This window comes from Hemitrygon akajei, chromosome 9, assembly GCF_048418815.1.
Source record: "Hemitrygon akajei chromosome 9, sHemAka1.3, whole genome shotgun sequence".
Classification (NCBI taxonomy): Eukaryota; Metazoa; Chordata; class Chondrichthyes; order Myliobatiformes; family Dasyatidae; genus Hemitrygon; species Hemitrygon akajei.
Genome location: NC_133132.1, coordinates 119,984,399 through 120,005,054, shown reverse-complemented (window position 1 = coordinate 120,005,054; position 20,656 = coordinate 119,984,399). Strand labels below are relative to the sequence as shown.

At 42.1% G+C, this 20,656-nt stretch overlaps 1 protein-coding gene across 1 annotated transcript in view; it reads right to left on the bottom strand.

Annotated features, from left to right (window-relative positions):
* Nucleotides 1-20,656, bottom strand: part of cpsf3 (cleavage and polyadenylation specific factor 3) — a 59,308-nt gene that overhangs the window by 29,810 nt on the left and 8,842 nt on the right. Inside the window, exons 2-5 of the mRNA XM_073056884.1 lie at nt 19,325-19,388; nt 16,768-16,865; nt 7,314-7,442; nt 6,288-6,465 (exon numbers count right to left, since the gene is read on the bottom strand). Of these exons, the coding sequence (XP_072912985.1) occupies nt 6,288-6,465; nt 7,314-7,442; nt 16,768-16,865; nt 19,325-19,388 (469 nt within the window). The remainder of the gene's footprint in view (nt 1-6,287; nt 6,466-7,313; nt 7,443-16,767; nt 16,866-19,324; nt 19,389-20,656) is intronic.

The window sequence follows — 20,656 nt, the reverse complement described above, 5'->3', positions numbered from 1 at the left end:
AACTGAGAATCAGTCTTGTCTCGCCCATTATTGCCATTCACTACAGTAGTATAGTGTTAACTAGTATGATTCCTATAATAATCACACTGTGTGTTAGGGTATGGTGTTCAATGGTGAAAAGTTCAGAATTTGCCCTTTTGAATGGTCTTGGCAGCATTTGAAAACTCCTTGAACATTTGAAGAAAATATACACTGATAAAGCAAACAAGAACTTGGCTTATTTTCAATCACTTTGTGGAAACTTTGAGAAATGAAAAACATTTCAAAACATGTTTGCCAGCAATTCCCAACAAAATAGTGATGGTTCGTGTGCTTCATACAACATTTCATTGCTCAACGCTAAATCTGGAAAACCCCTTACAACTGGAGCAGAATTGATTCTGCTAGCAGTAAGGAAGGTTCTAAGTACGGTTTTCATTGTCACCAGACCAAATAATTAAAGTGATTCCACTCAGCCTTAACTCTGTTCAAAGATGAATAGCTGAAATGCCTGAGATTGTGCAACATACTTAGGACAATAGAATTTGCTCTACAGTAGTTGGATGGGTCAACTTTGACAGACATGAATCTTTGTTTCTTAGTTATACTCCATAAGACCATAACATATAGGAACAGAATTAGGCCGTTTGGCCCATTGTCATTATGGCAGACGATCCAATTTTCCTCTCAGCCCCAATCTCCTGCCTTCTCCCTGTATCCCTTCACGTTCACTTCATACAAGATGAAAGCATGGTTTAGAACTATTATTTCCAAAGGGACTGGAAATGGATATGAAGGGGGAAATCAATAGTTGGTATTGTTGAGCAATTTTTCAGAGGACATTTCGCTCATCAACGTTCTTGCTTGCGCAACAGATGGAAAAAGACAAGATGCCACCGTGGGGTTATTGCCTTCTTGAAAAAGCTGTACTTATCTTATTTACCAATCACTGTGTAATTCACAGAAAACATCTTGTCACAAAAAACCCTATGTGATCATTTGCACAAACCATTAAATACTGTTATCATAGTGGTAAATCAAATCAAGTTCCCTGCTCTCAATTCTTGACGATTTCAAGAGCTTTGTTTTGTGAATAATGAACAGTCTGAATCATTGTTGTTGCAAACGTAAGTCATATGGCTCTCAAATGGAAACTGCCAGAGATGTTTTTATGTGATTTTTGAAACTGTGATAAAATTCTTTGAAGACTCAAATGCTGCATTCAGTAATCAACTCGAGAATGTTAGGCATGACATTACTTATTTCGCCTGCCAGTGGTGTAGTGGATTTTGAGTAGCTTGGTCCCAGAACGGAATCTGGCCAGCTCTTTGCATCCATACTGGGTTCAGCATCAAGCTAGCAACTCATCCTTGTAAAAAACAGACAAATACAAAAGAAACAGCAAGGGTGTCACCCAATGTGCCCCAGGGGTAAAGCCCTCCTAATTATCGAGCAGATCTACATGAAATGTTGCCGTAGAAAAGCAGCATCCATCATCAAAGATCCTCATCACGCAGGCCTTGCTCTTTTCTTGCTGCTGCCATCAGGTAGAAGGTACAAGTGCCTCAGGTTCGCACCACCAGGTTCAAGAACAGTTACTACCCCTCAACCATCAGGCTCTTGAACAAAGGGAGATAATGACATTCATTCTATTTCTGGTGTTCCCACAACTGATGGTCTCACTTTAAGGACTCTTTATCTTGTTATTTCATGCTCTTGTTATTTATTGCTATTTGTTTATATTTGCATTTGCACAGTTTGTTGTTCACTGATCCTGTTTACAGTTACCGTTCTATAGATTTGTTAAGTATGCCAGCAGTATAAAGAATCTCTGTGATATAAGTACTCTGATAATAAATTTTACTTTTGACATTAAAATGATGTGAATCTTATCAAATTAAATCAGTCATCTACACATTTCTGTGCAAGTTAACCCTAAAGAAAGAATACCAGATGATGATCTTCAAGTATACTGTGCATTCCTTGGGTATGCTGCATAGAAATGTCAGAGAAAATCCAGGATCTTCTCTCGATTTAAATTCCAGATTGGGTAATAATTCCATTCTTGAACACTCGTATTGAGAAATTAGCAGAAAGGATTGAGGAAGAACTGGTCTCCTCACAAAATGACTTTGAGCTGAAGCCAAGAGTAAAAAAATTACATCAAGAAAGAAATCTCTGAACGCTACCTTGCAGTGTGGAAGAAGGTCAACATGTTCCTTATTGCCCTTCCAACATCACTTTTAGTGGAGTGCAATTTCAGTTCAGTTGCCCAACCTCTTTCAAAGCAATGAAACAGAGTGCAAATTACTGAGCAAGGGGATCTGAGACTTGTAAGTGACCATCAGCCTGATGGTGAGAAGCTGATTATCACTGCACCAAGCTCATCCATCTCACTGAAAGACGAAAAAGCAATGAAGTAGTGAATAGTTGGATCCAGAACTGGCTTGTCCACAGAAGGCAAAGAGTGGTTGTAGATGGGTCATATTCTGCATGGAGGTCGGTGACCAGTGGATTGCCTCAGGGATCTGTTCTGGGACCCCTACATTTTGTGATTTTTATAAATGACCTGGATAAGGAAGTGGAGGGATGAGTTAGTAAGTTTGCTGATGATACAAAGGTTGGAGGTGTTGCTGTTATTTTGATGCTGTTCTCTCCAAATACTTCTGTGGTGTTTTTGTTTGAAAATATTGAATAGCCTAGTTGATTTACAATGTGAGATTTAATAGAGTGGCAGCTCAGTGAATGTACGTGGTCTTCTGCAGCTGAAGCCCGTCCACTTCAAGGTTCAATGTTTTGTGCTTCTAGAGATGCTGTTCTGCAAACCATTGTAGTGTGTGGTTATTTGAGTCACCGTCGCTTTCCTGTAAGTTTGAACCAGTCTGACCATTCTCCTCTGAACTCTCTCATTAATAGGTGTCTTTAGGTAATAGTCCGCACTATCGTTCCTTGTACCAAAATTCATTGTCATACATTTCCCAACACTGTATTCCATCTGTCACTTTTTGGACCATTCTTCCACTTTGTCTCTTAAGTCCTGCTGCAATCACATTGCTTCCTCATCATTTCCTACCGCTCCACCTGTCTTCGTATCATCCACAAACTTTGCCTCAAAGCCATCAATAGCACGATCTAAATCACTGACACACAATGTGAAAAGAAGCGGTTCCAATACTGACCCCCGAGGAACGCTACTAGTCACTGGCAGCCAACCAGAAAAGACCCCCTTTATTCCCACTTGCGCCTTCTGAACTATTCCCAGAATTTCAGCCACCTCTGTTCTGCCATCACACCAGCCAGTATCCCCCCTCCTAGCTCCTCTGTAATTCCTTTTATTCCATTGCTATACTGATACATGTGATTTATACTTCTAATTATAGACATAGAAACATAGAAAATAGGTTCAGGAGTAGGTCATTCGGCCCTTCAAGCCTGCACCACCATTCAGTATGATCATGGCTGATCATCCAACTCAGAACCCTGTACCTGCTTTCTCTCCATACCCCCTGATCCCTTTAGCCACAAGGGCCATATCTAACTCCCTCTTAAATATAGCCAATGAACCGGCCTCAACTGTTTCCTGTGGCAGAGAATTCCACAGATTCACCACTCTCTGTGTGAAGAAGTTTCTCCTCATCTCGGTCCTAAAAGGCTTCCCCTTTATCCTTAAACTGTGACCCCTCGTTCTGGACTTCCCCAACATCGGAAACAATCTTCCTGCATCTAGCCTGTCCAATCCCTTTAGAATTTTATACGTTTCAATAAGATCCCTCCTCAATCTTATAAATTCCAGCGAGTATAAGCCTAGTCGATCCAGTCTTTCTTCATATGAAAGTACTGCCATCCCAGGAATCAATCTGGTGAACCTTCTTTGTACTCCCTCTATGGCAAGAATGTCTTCCCTCAGATTAGGGGACCAAAACTGTACACGATACTCCAGGTGTGGTCTCACCAAGGCCTTGTACAATTGCAGTAGAACCTCCCTGCTCCTGTACTCAAATCCTCTTGCTATGAATGCCAACATACCATTCGCCTTTTTCACCACCTGCTGTACCTGCATGCCCACTTTCAATGACTAGTGTACAATGACACCCAGGTCTCGTTGCAGTTCCCCTTTTCCTAATTGGTCACCATTCAGATAATAATCTCTTTTCCTGTTCTTGCAACCAAAGTGGATAACCTCACATTTATCCACATTAAATTGCATCTGCCATGAATTTGCCCACTCACCTAACCTATCCAAGTCACCCTGCATCCTCTTTGCATCCTCCTCACAGCTAACACCGCCGCCCAGCTTCGTGTCATCCGCAAACTTGGAGATGCTGCATTTAATTCCCTCGTCTAAATCATTAATATATATTGTAAACAACTGGGGTCCCAGCACTGAGCCTTGCGGTACCCCACTAGTCACTGCCTATTATTCTGAAAAGGTCCCGTTTACTCCCACTCTTTGCTTCCTGTCTGCCAACCAATTCTCTATCCACATCAATACCATACCCCCAATACCGTGTGATTTAAGTTTGCACACTAATCTCCTGTGTGGGACCTTGTCAAAAGCTTTTTGAAAATCTAAATATACCACATCCACTGGCTCTCCCCTATCCACTCTACTAGTTATCAATGAGCCTTCCCTCAGTGGTTGGTAAGTTGATGGAGAAGATCCTGAGAGGCAGGATTTATGAACATTTGGAGAGGAGTAGTCAGCATGACTTTGTCAAGGGCAGGTTGTGCTTAATGAGTCTGATTGAATTTTTTGAGGATGTGACTAAACACATTGATGAAGGAAGAGCAGTAGATGTAGTTTATATGGATTTCAGCAAGGCATTTGATAAGGTACCCCATGCAAGGCTTAATGAGAAAGTAAAGAGGCATGGGATCCAAGGGGACATTGCTTTGTGGATCCAGAACTGGCTTGCCCACAGAAGACCAAGAGTGGTTGTAGACGGGTCATTTTTGCATGGAGGTCAGTCACTAGTGGAGTGACTCAGGGATCAGTTCTAGGACCCTTACTCTGTGATTTTTAATAATGACCTGGATGAGGAAGTGGAGGGATGGGTTAGTAAGTTTGCTGATGACACAAAGATTGGAGGTGTTGTGGATAGTGTAGAGGGCTGTAAGAGGTTACAGCAGGACACTGATAGGATGCAAAACTGGGCTGAGAAGTGGCAGATGGAGTTCAACCCAGATAAGTGTGAGACTGTTCATTTTGGTAGGTCAAATATGATGGCAGAGTATAGTATTAATGGCAGTATGGAGGATCAGAGGGATCTTGAGGTTTGAGTCCATAGGGCACTCAAAGCTGCTATGCAGGTTGACTCTGTGGTTAAGAAGGCATACAGTGTATTGGCCTTCACCAATTGTGGGATTGAGTTTAAGAGCCGAGAGGAAATGTTGCAGCTATATAGGACCCTGGTCAGACCCCACCTGGAGTACTGTGCTTAATTCTGGTCGCCCCAGTACAGAAAGGATGTGGAAACCATAGAAAGGGTACAGAGGAGATTTACAAGGATGTTGCCTGGATTGGGGAGCATGCCTTATTAGAATAGGCTGAGTGAACACGGCCTTTTCTCCTTGGAGCAACAGAGGATGAGAGGTGACCTGATAGAGGTGTACAAGATAATGAGAGGCATTGATCATGTGGATAGTCAGAGGCGTTTCCCCAGGACTGAAGTGGCTAGCACGAGAAGACATAGTTTTAAGGTGCTTGGAAGTAGGTACAGAGGAGATGTCAGGGTTAAGTTGTTGTTTTTTTTTAAAACGCAGAGAGTGGTGAGTGTGTGGAATGGGCTGCCGACAGCGGTGGTGGAGGTGGAAACGATATGGTCTTTTAAGAGACTCCTGGATGGCTACATGGAACTTAGAAAAATATAGGGTTATGGGTAGAGCCTAGGTAGTTCTAAGGTAGGGACATGTTTGGCACAGCTTTGTGGGCCGAAGGGCCTATATTGTGCTGTATGTTTTCTATGTTTCTATGTTCTATGTTTCTACTAATGTACGCTCTAGGAGATTTGATGTATTTAGTTTTACTCTAATTAACTATAGAAATAATTTTATTTGTAGCTTTAAATAGATTTGAATTTTTTTTACAATTATTTGTCAATTCTTTGAATTTGTTGTTCCTATTTTCTTTCACTGTGCATGGTAAATCAAAATTCATCACAGTTTTTAAGTAAAGTCTGAAAGGGAGAGGGTGGCACTGGGGATGTGGTCTGGGAACCAAGAGGGCGGTTACCTAAAACAATTTGGGAACCATTGCTTTAGAATATTTCTGTAATTTATCACTTGAGTATACGTATATTGTTACGTACCTTCACTCCAGCTATTTCAATCATGAACATGGCTGCTCCAAGGACATGGCCTGCATGGTAACACCAAAATTTGATACCTGCCACATCCTTCACTTCGTGAAAGTTGATTGTTTCAATCTTATCCATGCTTTCTTCTAGATCTGATTCTGTGTAAAGCATATCATCTGCAGAGATATTACTTAATGACAAAAAAAACATATGTTAATCATAAACACGTGCACTGTGATATCAAGAGCTCACATAAATCAAAGCATTAAAGGGGAGTTGAAGAAAAGTTTTCTCACCCAGAGGGTGGAAGGGTGATAAGCATAAAACCTCACCACATTTAAAAAGTACTTAAATATGCAGGACCATGGGTAGTTATTTATGCACACAGGCAAAATGGCCTCATCCTGAATGTAAATTTCCTATGAATATTTGAAGTGAAACATTAATGAATCCTGAGGCCTAAAAGTGGCTGCATTACATAACATCCAAATCCAAAACAGCGTAGTGGTTAGCCCGACACTATTAGAGCCCGGCGTGTTCCAGGGTTCAGAGGTCAATTTGGGGCTCTTCTGTAAGAAGTCTGTATGTCCCCCCTGTGGAATGCATGGGTTTTCTCTGTCCCCTGCAGTTGCCTCCCACAGACCTACTGGCAAGTTAATCAGTCGCTGTAAATTCTCCTGATATTTAGGTGAGGATTAATCACATTTGTTGGCGTTACTTGACGAGCCAGAAGGGCCTACTCCATGCTCTATCACGAAATAAGATAAAATCACAGTGCTGGTTGTGCAGATCTATTCAAATTTCAGAGCACATAAGACAATTAGACATCAACTGAAAATTGGAACTGAGAGCGATACAAAATTCAGCAAATACTGGCATCATGAGTAACAAAATGCTGATAGAACTCAGCAAGTCAGGAGACGTGTGGATGTTTCAGGCTGTGACCTTGCATCAGGACAAAAGTTACTTTTTATAAAAAGGAATGTTTGAGGGCAGCACAACTGACTTAGCAGGAAAAAAATAGATACTTTCTCTCACCTGACTTTGACGTAATCGGACAGCAGCCAGCGATATATTGCTTTTGTAGCATGTGTCATAAATGTTCTGCCTTTAAAACTAGTTTTTTGCAGGAACCATGGAAGTGCACCACAGTGATCTAAATGGAAACTAACAAATGATCATGTTAAAAACAGAAAGGTTAATTGTACATAAATATTGTTGCATCAGTATTTAGTCTTTGCAAACAAAAGCCATTGCTGTAAAACATGAACCAAGCAATTTATTTTAACAACAGTATTTATTTTAACAGTATATCTTCCTTATTGTTCACATCACTAAAACTTCCTCCCTTAACTGTTTAGAATATGGATGCTAAAATATTTCTAATGGTATGTACATGTCAAACCAATGTAATTGAAGTTGCAAACACAATATAACTGAAGATGCAGATACAAGATGGAGAAAGATGATTGGTCCATCTAGTCAGTTTCATCCAGCAGAAAACAGTGAATATTAAATACCTACCTCAAACCAAATGATTTCTAGACAGAAACTTGTTAAAAAGGAGGGAAAATAAATTCTGGAATATTCTCCTTTGGATGATGGAAGTAGCCAAGGCGTACCTAACTTATATGAAAGGCTCTTTTACTCTCTTTTCAAAAGAATTACCATCTCAGTCAGAAACAGATTCACCTTTCTTGTAAGGCAAAGATAGTTAATCTACTTTGACACTGCTACAAGATGGCGGCACACAGTCACAGTGGCTTCAAGTTCACCACATCAGACAAATGTTCTATTATATAGCCGAAAGAACTTCTGAATATCATGTGTAATAAGAGCTCTCAGCTCACTCTCACGAAACACATGATGTTACACCGGGGCAAGCCTGGACAGCAACCCCAGTTGGGAGATGATGGCAGACAGTGCAACCAGAGGAAGCAGAAGTGTGTTAGGATCTGTGCTAGGCTAAACGCTGCACCTTCAAGCCCCCATTTCCAAGCACCTTCCTTGCAAACATCCCATTGATTGCTAACAAAACAGATGAAATTCAGATTGAGACTTGCCATACAAAGGAATTTACCCGACTGCTGTGTAAAGATCTTGACCGTAATCTGGATGGATTATAATGTGCCCGACGCAGCTATTGAGCTAGCAGGCCACACTGCCTAACAGGCCAACAGGATGCAAGATCCTTGTAAGAATCAGGCAGTGGCTGATGCATTTATGCCAACAATATCTGATGCATGAACTCTGTCATCAATGATAGTCACTGCTGTCCCAAACTGGAATATCTCATGCTAAAGTGCAGGCTTTTCCATCTACCAAGAGAATTCACAGTTCTTTACATCACAGTGGTCCATATTCCACCACAAGCCAACACCAAATTAGATATTACTAATAAGTAACTGTCTGCCCACTCTGAGGGTGCCTTCATCATAGCCAGTGATTCCAATCAAGCCACCTTAAGAAAGCATTCCCTAAATTTTGCTGGAATGTAAAATGGCCCACAAGAGGCAACAATACAATGTACTAGATTTACACCAATTTTGTGGGGGCATACAGTGCTTATTCGTGCCCTCACCTGGAATTGTCCGACCACCTGTCTTTATTTCTAACCCCAGACTAGTGATAAGGAACACAAAAGCAATTACCAAGTCAGTGACAGCATGGCCTGAGGAAGCTGTCTCACGGCTTCAGGACTGTTTCAAGTGCACACACTGGAACCTGCTTGCATGTCAAGCAGCGCATGATTTGGGAACTGAATCAGAGGTCATGCACTATATCAAACACACTCGGGATTCCCAACCTGGGCTCCACAGACCCCTTGCTTAATGATATTAGTCCATGGCTTAAGGAAGGCTGGAAACCCCTGGTGTAGACAAAATCACCAGCAATAAAAACATTTGTGCATTCCCAAGTCAGATGCCATGGATGAACGACAAATTCCAAAAGTTGCTCAGGACTTGAGATGCTGCTTACTGATCCACTTAAGCTGCAGCATACAAGGAAGCCAGGTCCAAACTTAAAACTGCCAACAACACACTTCAATAATGCCGCCGACCCTAATAACACATATGGGAAGGCATCAAGTCCATCACTGCCTGAAGGAAAGATGTCCTATCCCTGCAAACAGTAATGTGAGCTTGGCAACTTCTTAGATCGGTTTGACAGGGACAACGTCGAATCAGTGATGAATGCCTCGACACCTGAGAAGGGTACAGTGCTGACACTGAGCACACGAGGTGGGACGTACTCTCCACAATATCAACACAAGCAGAGCAGTTGGACCAGACGGCATACCTGGACAGGTCCTCGCTGAGGTTTTTACTAAAGATCTCTCTCTGTTCCTTGCTGTGGTCCCTGTATGATTCAAAACAGCAACCATCATACCAATCCCAAAGCAGTCTGCAGTAAAATGCCTTAAAGACTACAGATCAGTTGCACTCACCCCCATAACTGCCCAGTGCCTGGAGAGAACAGTTATGTCCCACATTAAGAACATCATCCCTGCTACTCTGGGCCAAGGCAAACAGATCAACTGAGGATGCCATCTCCATTGCTCACCACATTGTACTGGAACACCTAGAATATAAGGACACCGACACAAGAATGCTTTTTATCAACTATAGTTCCGCCTTCAAAACCACACTCACCACCAAGGCGTCCATTAAAACTACACAATCTGGGACTCAATACATCAATTTGCAACTGGATTCTGGACTTTCTTACCAATCACACCGATTGTCAGGCTAGTCAAGTACACATCAACACCGGTACACCGCAGGGATAAGTACTGAGCCCACTCCTTTACACTATGACTGTGCCATCAACTTCATCATCAAATTTGCCGATCTCTCTACAAATACCAAAGAAATGATTATCGACTTCAGGCAATCAAGAAGGTATGAACAAGCTCCACTACTCATAAGCAGTGAAGCAGTGGAAAGGGTCTCCAGCTTTAAGTTCTTGAGGGTGAACATCTGAGGACCTCACTTGGACCAATAAACCTCGACAGAAGGGAAGGCTCAGCGGCACCTATATCTAAGGAGTTAAAAAAGAGCAAATCTGCTCCAAAATCTACTGATAAACCTTTACTGAGGTGCTATTGGGAGCATATTGACCTATTTTATGACAGTATGGTACAATAGCTGAAACAAAGTGGACCAGAAAGCACTTCAATGAGTGATCAAGACTTCACAAGAAACCATCTACAACTCACACTGTCTACGCCAGGCTTACAATATCGTGGTGGACTCATCCTACCCCAGTAACCACCTGTTCAATCTCCTACCATCTGCCAGGAGATACAGAAACATCTCTGCACAGACATCCAGACTGAAAAACACCTTTTTCCCCAGGGCTGTCATGCAACTGAACAAAGCCCCCCACTTACCCCACCCATAGTCCATCGGCACTATGGACAATCTCTGAGTGCAATATATGGCATTTGTAATATCTGGGTTTAATTACTTTCCTTTGATTTCAGATCTCTTTGTATTTTCTTTATGAATTTCAGCTTTAATTCTTGATGCTGTATTTAATCATATTTTATAACACAGGCATGTGCAATACTTGACTGGAGCAGCCACTGTTTCTTTTAAACTTAGAGTTGTTAGTTTTTAATTCAGTTGTAACTTAAATGGCATTCTAAATATTTCACCCGTTATGTTAAATGTAGTCATTATGTTTTCAGTAATTGAATTGCACTGAATGGAGAAGCACTGCAATGACAAACAACAGAAAATCTGAAAGTGTTGGAAAACCAAACGACAGGCAGAAAACACAAAGAAAAACACTGCAGATGCTGTGGTCAAATCACGTACGTGTTGACAGGCAGAAAATGCTGGAGGAACTCAGCAGGACAACCAGCATCTATGGAAGAGTAAACGGTCGACGTTTCAGGCTAAGACCCTTCCTCAGGACTGGAGGAAAAAGATGAGGTCAGATTAAGAAGGTGGGGGGGAAGGAGAAGAAGAAATATGAAGTAGTAGGTGATAGGTGAAACTGGGAAGGGGAGGGGTTATGCAAAGAGCTGGGAAGTTGATTGGTGAAAGAAATAAAAGGCTGGAGAAGGGGAACCTGATAGGAGAAGACAGAAGGCCATGGAAGAAAGGGAGGGGGGAGGACCACTAGAGGGAGGTGATGGGATGGTAAGGAAATAAGGTGAGGGAGGGAAATGGGTAAGGGGAATGGTGAAGGAGAGAGGTGGGCATTACAGGAAGTATGAAAAATCAATGTTCATGCCATCAGGTTGGAGACTACCCAGATGAAATAAAGTGTTGCTCCTCCAACCTGAGTATGGCCTAATTGTAGCATTAGAGGAGGGCATGGACTGACATGTCAAATGGGAATGTGAAGTAGAACTTAAATTGGTGTGCACTGGGGGATCCCGCTTTTTCTGGTGGATGGAGCTTATGTGCTCAGCAAATCTACGTCTGGTATAACTGATGTACAGGAGGCCACACTGGGGGGACTGGATAGAGCAGATGACCCCCAACAGGCTAACAGGTGAAGTTTCGCCTCACCTGGAAGCAGTGTTTAGGGCCCTGAATGGTAGTGAGGGTAGGTGTAGCACTGGTTCTGCTTGCAAGGATAAATACCAGGAGGGAGATCAGTAGGGAGGAAGGAGTGGACAAGGGAGTCGGAAAGGGAGCAATCCCTCAAGAAAACAGAAAGTGGGGGGTGAGGAGGGGGAAAGATGAGCCTGGTGGTGGGTTCCTATTGGAGGTGGCAAAAGTCACAGAGAATTATGTGTTGGACGTTGTGGCTGATGAGGTAGTAGGTGAGGACAAGAGGAACCCTATTCCTGGTGGGCTGGTGGGATGTTGGGGTGAGGGCAGACTTGCATGAAATGCAAAAGATGTAGGTGAGGGGAGCGTTGATGGTGGAAGAAGGGAAGCCCCACTGTAATCTCGTTGTCCTCAGCAATGACAATAAAACTCTAACTAACCAACTATTTCATTGGAAAAAAAAATCCCAAACACATTATGGAATCCCTTCTAGAAGGTTAACCTGATGCATGATAACATCCAATGTATCATGAATAAACTCTTCTCAGGCTTCCAGTCGGTTACAGGCATCGATTTTAACTTACACTTCGAAGACAAAGTCCACCATCTTCATCAGGAAAGATGCCTGGGCACATCTCTTCCGATGGTATTTATAATCATCGTTCGTCCCTCCTGATTGATTAGTCATTATCCAATCAGGTTTTTGCTATTCCACCTCGTTTTCTATTGAATTTCAGTTCTAACTTTGAGCGAGACCATCGTCTTTGTTAAAGTTCTTTTCCTCTAGTTTTATTTAAATGGCTTCCTTCATCAGGTACAGCACAGTAGTTTTGTGCTGCCAAAGTCAATCCTAGGGCCATTGCGAATGTAATATTCTGCTACCGCCAATTTCTCCAGGTAAACAAAACAGACACACCTCCTGTGCTCCTTGATGAGGGTTTCCACCGACCATCCTGCCTGGCCGACATACGCTGCTTTGCATTCACAAAGACGAAGGTCTCGCTCTAAGTTAGAACTGGGATTCGATTGGAAACAAGGTGGGACAGCAGAATCCTGATTGGATGAAGACTAACCAATCAGGAGGGACAGACAACAGGGGTACAAATACTAGACATGTTCAGGCATCTTCATTGATGAAGATGGCACCGATTAAAATTGATACCAGTACCTAGTTGGAAGCTTGAGAAGAGCTTATATGCATTATATAATCTGGGAAAGCACTAGATCCTTTTTTATCTAACATATCTGGTTGAAATAGTTTATTCACTTAAATACAATCTGACCAGTAACTTAAGTAAGAACAGGAAGTGCTGAAAATAGCTTTGGCTCTGAAACGTTAACTGAAACAGAATCTATCCGACTTGCCAAGCACTTCCAGCATTATAGGTTTTTCATCTGTAGTTGTTTAAAATTCACTTACGAATCTCAAACCTACAGTAAGCTTGTAACACCTTATAAAATCTGCAGAGACTACATTTGTTATAAGCATACACCCACTGCTTTTGAGCCAATCGGAAAACCTACAAATAATCATTTCAGATAGGAATTGAGAAGTGATTAGGTAAAATTTCAACATACAGTACTGGACACAGTTCAATTAAGTGTTTGGGAGGTAGAAAGATAAAAGAATGCCCTCTGCTTGCCAGAACTTAATGATTGCTCATTTCTCTTTCACCATATATTTCACGGGTGTTTTCCTGGGTTTATAGCGAACTCTTAAGTTCGAAGTTAGAAGGTACAATGGAAAATGGAAAAACTTGAGTTACAGGCAAAATACAAAGGTGGATGGGGATGGGTAGGGTAACCGGGAGGCTGTTCGGATTGGATTCGAATGTGTATCATTATAAGCTAATGTTAGAATATTGCTTATGTATCAAGACTAGAACACAAAACTGAGGAAGTAATGGTTGAATTGTACAGAGCTTTTTTCTTTCAGAGATTATGGACAGTGCAATGCTCACCCTCAAGGTGACACACCCCGATGGTGTACCCAGCAAAGCTCTGAAAACCCATGCCAACCAACTGGCAGGTGTGTTCAGATATTTTCAATCTCTCAACACTAGTCAGAAGTTCCCACCTGCTTCGATAGGGCAGTAATCATACCAGTGCCCAAGAAGAGCAGGGTGAGCTGCCTTAACGCCTATTGTCCAGTAGCACTAACATCTACAGAGATGAAGTTGGTTGTTGGCTAGAATCAACTCCTGCCTAAGCAAGGACCTGGACCCAAGCAACACACACAAAATACTGAAGGAACTCAGCAGGCCAGCCAGCACCTACGGAAAAGAATACAGTCGATGTTTTGGGCCGGACCCTTCATCAGGAAGAAAAAGACGAGGAGTCGGAGTTAGAAGGTGAGGGGAGGGTAGGAGGAAACACAAGGTGAATGTGTGAGGTGTCACGGATGTAGGTAGGAAGGGACTGAAGTTGAGGAATGCAAATATGAGTTCAATGGGGCAGGAACAAGCAGAAACAATGGGTCTACCTGGACAGGCAGGTTTGTGGATCTTGGGTAGGAGGAAGAAATGGGAGGTGCGGGGTGCAGGAACTATGAGGTTGGTAGCAGTGGATGGGAGATCCCCAGAGCTGATAAGGTCAGTGATGGTGTGGGAGACAATAGCCTGGTGCTCATTAGTGGGATCCTGCTCAAGGGATGAGTAAGAGGAGGTGCCTGATAGTTGTCACTGGGCCTCAGTAAGGTAGAAGTCAATCCGCTAGACTACTGTAGAAGCCCACTTCTCTGTGGGTTTGATGATGAAGATAGGATTAGTGCAGAAGGAGTGGAGAGCAGAGCATTCGGAAGAAGTGAGATTGGAATTGGAGAGAGGAATGGTGAAGACAAGATGGTTGATATCCCGTAAGCATTGGCAATGTAAAGTTCCAGAGTAGGCAAAAGATTAAAGTGGGGTGCCAAGGAAGAGGAGGAGGTTTGAAGACGGAAAAAGGGGTTATTGGTGTGGTGTGGAGTCCTTGCCAAAGGAGGCGGTGGAAGAGCTCAGCGCGTGGTGGGCGCAAAACTCATTGAGGTGTGGGCGCAGGGGGACAAAGGTCCCCCTTACTGAGGACAAAACTTTCTGCCTCAGAGAGGGGAAGGTCGGAGGGGCTGGTGAAGACTCCTAACGGTGAAGAACCTGGACCCACTGCAATTTGCCTAATGCCACAAGAAGTCTACAGTGGATACCATCTCATTGGCTCTTCATGTGGCCTTGAATCACCTGGACAATATTAATACGTATGTCAGCCTGCTGTTTGTTGACTACAGCTCAGCATTTCACTCAATCATTCCTACAGTTCTGATCAAAAAGCTCCAAAGCCTGGGCCTCTGTACCTCCCTCTACAACTGGATCCTTGACTTTCTCACCAGAAGACCACAGTCTCTGTGGATCGGAAATAACATCTCCACCTCGCTGATAATCAACGCTGGCGCACCTCAGGGATGTATGCTTAGCCCACTGCACAACTCTCTCTACGCCCACGACTGTGTGGCTAGGCATAGCTCAAATGCTATTTATAAATTTGCTGATGATACAACCATTGTTGGCAGAAATTCAGATGGTGATGAGAAGGTGTACAGGAACAAGATAGATCAGCTAGTTGAGTGGTATCGCAGCAACCAACTTGTAGTCAACGTCAGTAAGACCAAAGAATTGATTGTGGACTTCAGGAAGGTTAAGATGAGGGAACACACACCAGTCCTCATCAAGGGACCAGTAGTGGAAAGGGTGAGCAGTTTCAAGTTCCTTGGTGTCAACATCTTGGAGGAGCTATCCCACATCCAACATATCGACGCGGTTACAAAGAAGACACAACTGCAGATATATTTTATTAGGAGTTTGAGGATATCTGGTATGTCACAAAAGATACTCACATATTTCTAGAGGTACCGTGGAGAGCATTCTTACTGGCTGCATCGTCATCCGGTATATTAGGGAGGGGTTGGGGGGGGGGGGGGGGGCGGTCCACTGCACAGGATAAGCCGCAGAAAGTTGTGAACTCAGTCAGCTCCATCATGGGCTCTAGCCTATTCAGCATCCAGGACATATTCAAGGAGTGACGCCTCAAAATGGTGGCATCCGTCATTAAGGATTCCCATCACCCAGGACATGCCCTCTTCTCACTGTTACTATCAGGGTGGAGGTAAAGGAGCCTGAAAGCACACACTCAATGGTTCAAGAATAGCTTCTTCCCCTCTGCCATCAGATTTCTGACTGAACTCTTGAACACCAAAACACTACTTTCTTTGTTCTCTTTTTGCACCATTTTTTAAAAATTACATATACACTTTACTGTAATTTACAATAACAATGTTTTTATTATGTATTGTAATGTACTGCTGCTGCATAACAAATTTCACAACATATGCCAGTGATATTAAACCCTATTCTGTTTTCTATAAAAGTATGAAATGATCTTAGAATAAGTCAAACATAAATGCAGCAAAATTATAGAAGGACATACACAAGTTATGAAGAGTTGCATAAATGAGGTTTCTATTCTCAAAATTTAAAAAGGTTGAGTATCATCTAGTCAAATTATCAAAATTCAAGCATCGAATGATGGAGAGTCATGGGTTTCTCCTGTTCAAATCCGGCAATGAACAGGTGGAGTAACCCATGGACTCATTTGCAATGAGATTAATCGCATTTTTGTTTTTGCTGAAACTTTCAAAACCATAGCACTTCAGTATTTGATAATGAAGCCCTGTAGTGCCCTATGACTACTTTTTGCATCTGATATTTGTGTGTGTGTGTGTGTTTGCACCTTAAATAAAACTGGCTTGACATGTACACACCATTAAAAACATTTCAGCATTAATATTTTTAAAACTTGAGGAAAAACCTTCAGTGATGTGAATGAGAGATGATGGATATGATAACAAAACTTTTCTATTAACATTTCACAGCTGGAATTTGTTGTAATTGGGGAAAAACAAAGAAAATGTGCTCTATTCCTCTAAGATCAAAATTTCAGCCAAAGTAACTTACTGACTGATAAGGAGAAGGTCTATCTCTGCTGGGTCGATCAGATCAATGTACGGGAGGGCATCCATTCCTTCAAGACCAGGATGTATCCCACAATCCAACTGCACAAAATTTAAATTCAGATTAAGAGACACAAGTTATCCATCTCAATAGTCTCTTCAAGTTTATATTAGACAAACCACAACTTTGTGATGCAAAATTAATCTTAATTTGACCACTCACCTTTCACTTCAAGTTTGTGCTTAATTATTTATCCACATGCAGAAGGCTCAATGAATCCAAAACAACCTCTCCCTCAATGTCGCAAAAACAAAGGAGCTTGTTGTGGATTACAAGAGGAATGGAGATGGGCTAACCCCTATTGACATAAATGGCTTGGGGTTGAGAGGGTAAACAGCTTTAACTTCTTCGGTATCCATATCACCGAGGACCTCACATGGTCTGCACACAACAGATGTGTGGTGAAAAGGCACAACAGCACCTCTTTCACCTCAGACAATTGAGGAAGTTTGGTATGGGCCCCCAAATCCTAAGAACTTTCTACAGGGGCACAATTGAGAGCATTGTGACTGGCTGCATCACTGCCTGGTATGATAGATAGATGATAGATAGATAGATAGATAGATACTTTATTCATCCCCATGGGGAAATTCAACTGTACCTCCCTTAATCGCAGGACTCTGCAGAGTGTGGCGCAGACAGCAATTGTAGTTGTGAACTTCCCATGATTCAGGACATTTACAAGGACAGGTGTGAAAGAAAGGGCCCAAAGGATCACTGGGGACCCAAGTCACTCCAACCACAATCTATTCCAGTTGCTACCATCTGGAAAATGGTACCGCAGCATAAAAGCCAGGACCAACAGGCTCTGGGACAGCTGCTTCCACCAGGTCATCAGACTGATGAACTCACACTGATTTGAGTGTATTTATTACAAATTATTACGATTGCACATTTAGACAGAGATGTAACATAAAGATTTTTACTCCTCATGCACGTGAAGGATGTAAGAAATACAGTCAATTCAATTCAATATTGAGTACAATTACATTGAGACACTAGAATGAAATATTCACCATTACCCAAGCCACAACTTAGTCCTCTGAATGCAAGCACTTCGAGGAGAGAAGAGTCAATAGAGCTTCACAATCATACAGCACAGAAACAGGCACTTTAGCCCAATGTCCATGCTAACCAAAATATGTATCCAGGCTAGTCCCATTTACCTGTATTTGGTCTATATCCCTCAAAACACTTGCTATCCATGTGCCTGTCCAAGCATCTTTTAAACATTGTAATTATACAACACTGAATTCTACAGCTTCCTCCAGCTGTGTTCCATATAGCCACAATCCTTTTTGTGAAAAAAGATGTCTCTTAGGTCCCTTTAAATTTTTTCCCTCTCATAGCAAACTTATCTGTCGACTGTACTCTTTTCCATAGATGCTGCCTGGCCTGCTGAATTGGTCCAACATTTTGTGTGTTGCTTGGGTTTTCAGCATCTGCAGATTTTCTCATTTGCCCCTCGAGTCCTGATAAAAAGACTGTGACATATCTATGTCCCTCATATAAACCTCTATAAGGTCATCCCTCAGCCTTCTTCACTTAAGGAAATAAAAAGTTCCTGCTTATCCAGCCTCCCCTTTTAACACAAGCTCTCTGGTGCAGGTAACCTGCTCATGAATCATTTCTGCACCCTTTCTAACTTTATGGTATCTTTCCTATAGCACAATGACCAGAAATCTGCACAATACTGCAAGTATTGTGGTGCAGTAGCACCACTGACTTGTACAGTTGCACGATAGCCCAATTCCTGTAATCAATGCTGGACTAATGAAGGCAAACACCTACTTCATCACTCTGCTACTTGTGTCACTTACAGGAACTACGTACACCTAGATCTCACTGTTCTACAGCGTTCTCCAAAGCCCTATCATTTTCTGCGTAAGTCCTGCCCTGGTTTAACTTCCCGAAACACAACACTTCACACTTGTTCAGGTTAAATTCCATCGTCTGCACCTCAACCCATTTCCCCAGTTCATCTTTATCCTCCTGTCATCTTAGATAAACTTCTCCACGTTCATTATGGCACCAAGAGAAAGAAGTAACTTGCAACAATATTTTTCCCCAACATGTGATGAGAAACTTTTTTTCCCCAGATTTACAGTGAATCACAGGAATTCTCTGTCCCAGAGGATGGTGAAAGCCAGATAACAGTAAGTATTTAAGGTGGACAAAGATAAATATTTGAAACATCAGAGAATTGAGGGCTACTGGAAACTGGCATAGAAGCGGAGTTGTGGCCACAATAAATCAACTACGATCATATTAAATTTTAGACTTGAGAGGTATAGTATTTACACTTGCTGTTTTCCTGTGTTCTTATATGAATTACATCAATGACGTCCAATGTAATTTTCTTATATAAGTCCTTTACAAACTGAAGACTAATTTGCAATAAATGCTCATTTGTATTAGAAAATAAACAGTTTAATCAAAATAATACACTAAGAAATGAGCCTAAAGTCAATTGTAAATGTTAGCTGTTATAAAGTCTTACCATGATTTTTCTTCCTTTGAATTCCACAATGATACATGATCTTCCCACCTCTTGGCCAGCTCCTCTATTGAAGTAAAACAAAACTTTCTTAGGAAAAGCAACACATTTTACATTATCTGAAACACAAATAAGTAATGTATTGATAAGATCTGTCGTCACTACAATGGTAATGGGACTGATAGCAAAAGTCATGCTGTTGGTGCACAAAGGCAACAAGTTTCAAAGTGGGGTTTGTCGTGGTTTCTTGTGCCCCACAAACGACCAGGAGACGCAGAAGATTCTTCAAGAAGCGTTAAACTTTAATTTGCAAATCAAAGCTGAGACAGTCAGTGAGCTAGTCGCTGATTGCCCACTGATCCTTGTGCATAGCATTTTTTATAGCAATCTCCTGGTTTAGTTGCATTAGCATATCCAATCGGTCTACAGTTGCGTATCACCAGTACATCAGCTCCCGACTTCCCACTATTGTTTCTACCATTAACTTAACCATGTTCTGATCTACTTTTTGGGCCACGTGTTACCTCATCCCTGGCCACAGTTATCTCTTAGCTAGCCTCTCACTAACGCACCATTATCTTCTTATTTGGCTACATTCTTAAATTACTGATGTGTTCAATAGTACAGAGACAATACAGAGATTTCACTCTGGCTGATAAGTTGGATACATAGTAAGTATAAGTTAGCTACATTCTCAAGGCATTGATGTGTTCAATAGTACAGAGACAACACAGAGATTTCATTCTCATACTAAATTGGATACATACATAGCAAATAGCAAACACAAAGCTGACTACATAGTTTTGGTTACACAGCAAACAATGCAACTTTTATACTCCAATAGGTTCAGACAACATTCTGGGGTGTGGGTAGAGGCAGGGAGAGAATGTGAAGAGATGATATGGGCCAAAGCCAGCCGTGACGGTGGGGGACACCGGGAGGAGCTGTTGGGGAAAGAGATTGAGATTGGAGGCACTAGGGGTCAAGAGGCAGAGGCAATAGCAGCTATAGAGCAGAAGGTGGAGATGGGACAATGGGGCAAGAGCTGGTTATTGGGGGTGGGGCAGATAAGTATGGGCATGAAATTGAGATGTACAGGTTCCTTAAGGTTGTCATAGCTCAGGGGTGTATTGGAGTATAAAAGTTGCATTGTTTGCTGTGTAACCAAAACTATGTAGTCAGCTTTGAGCTTGCTATTTGCTATGCATGTATCCAATTTAGTAGGAGAATGAAATCTTAAGAATGTAGAAGATAATGGGGTGTTAATGAGAGGTAGCTAAGAGATGTAGATTAGAACATGATTAAGTCAATGGGTAGAAACAATAGTGGCGGATG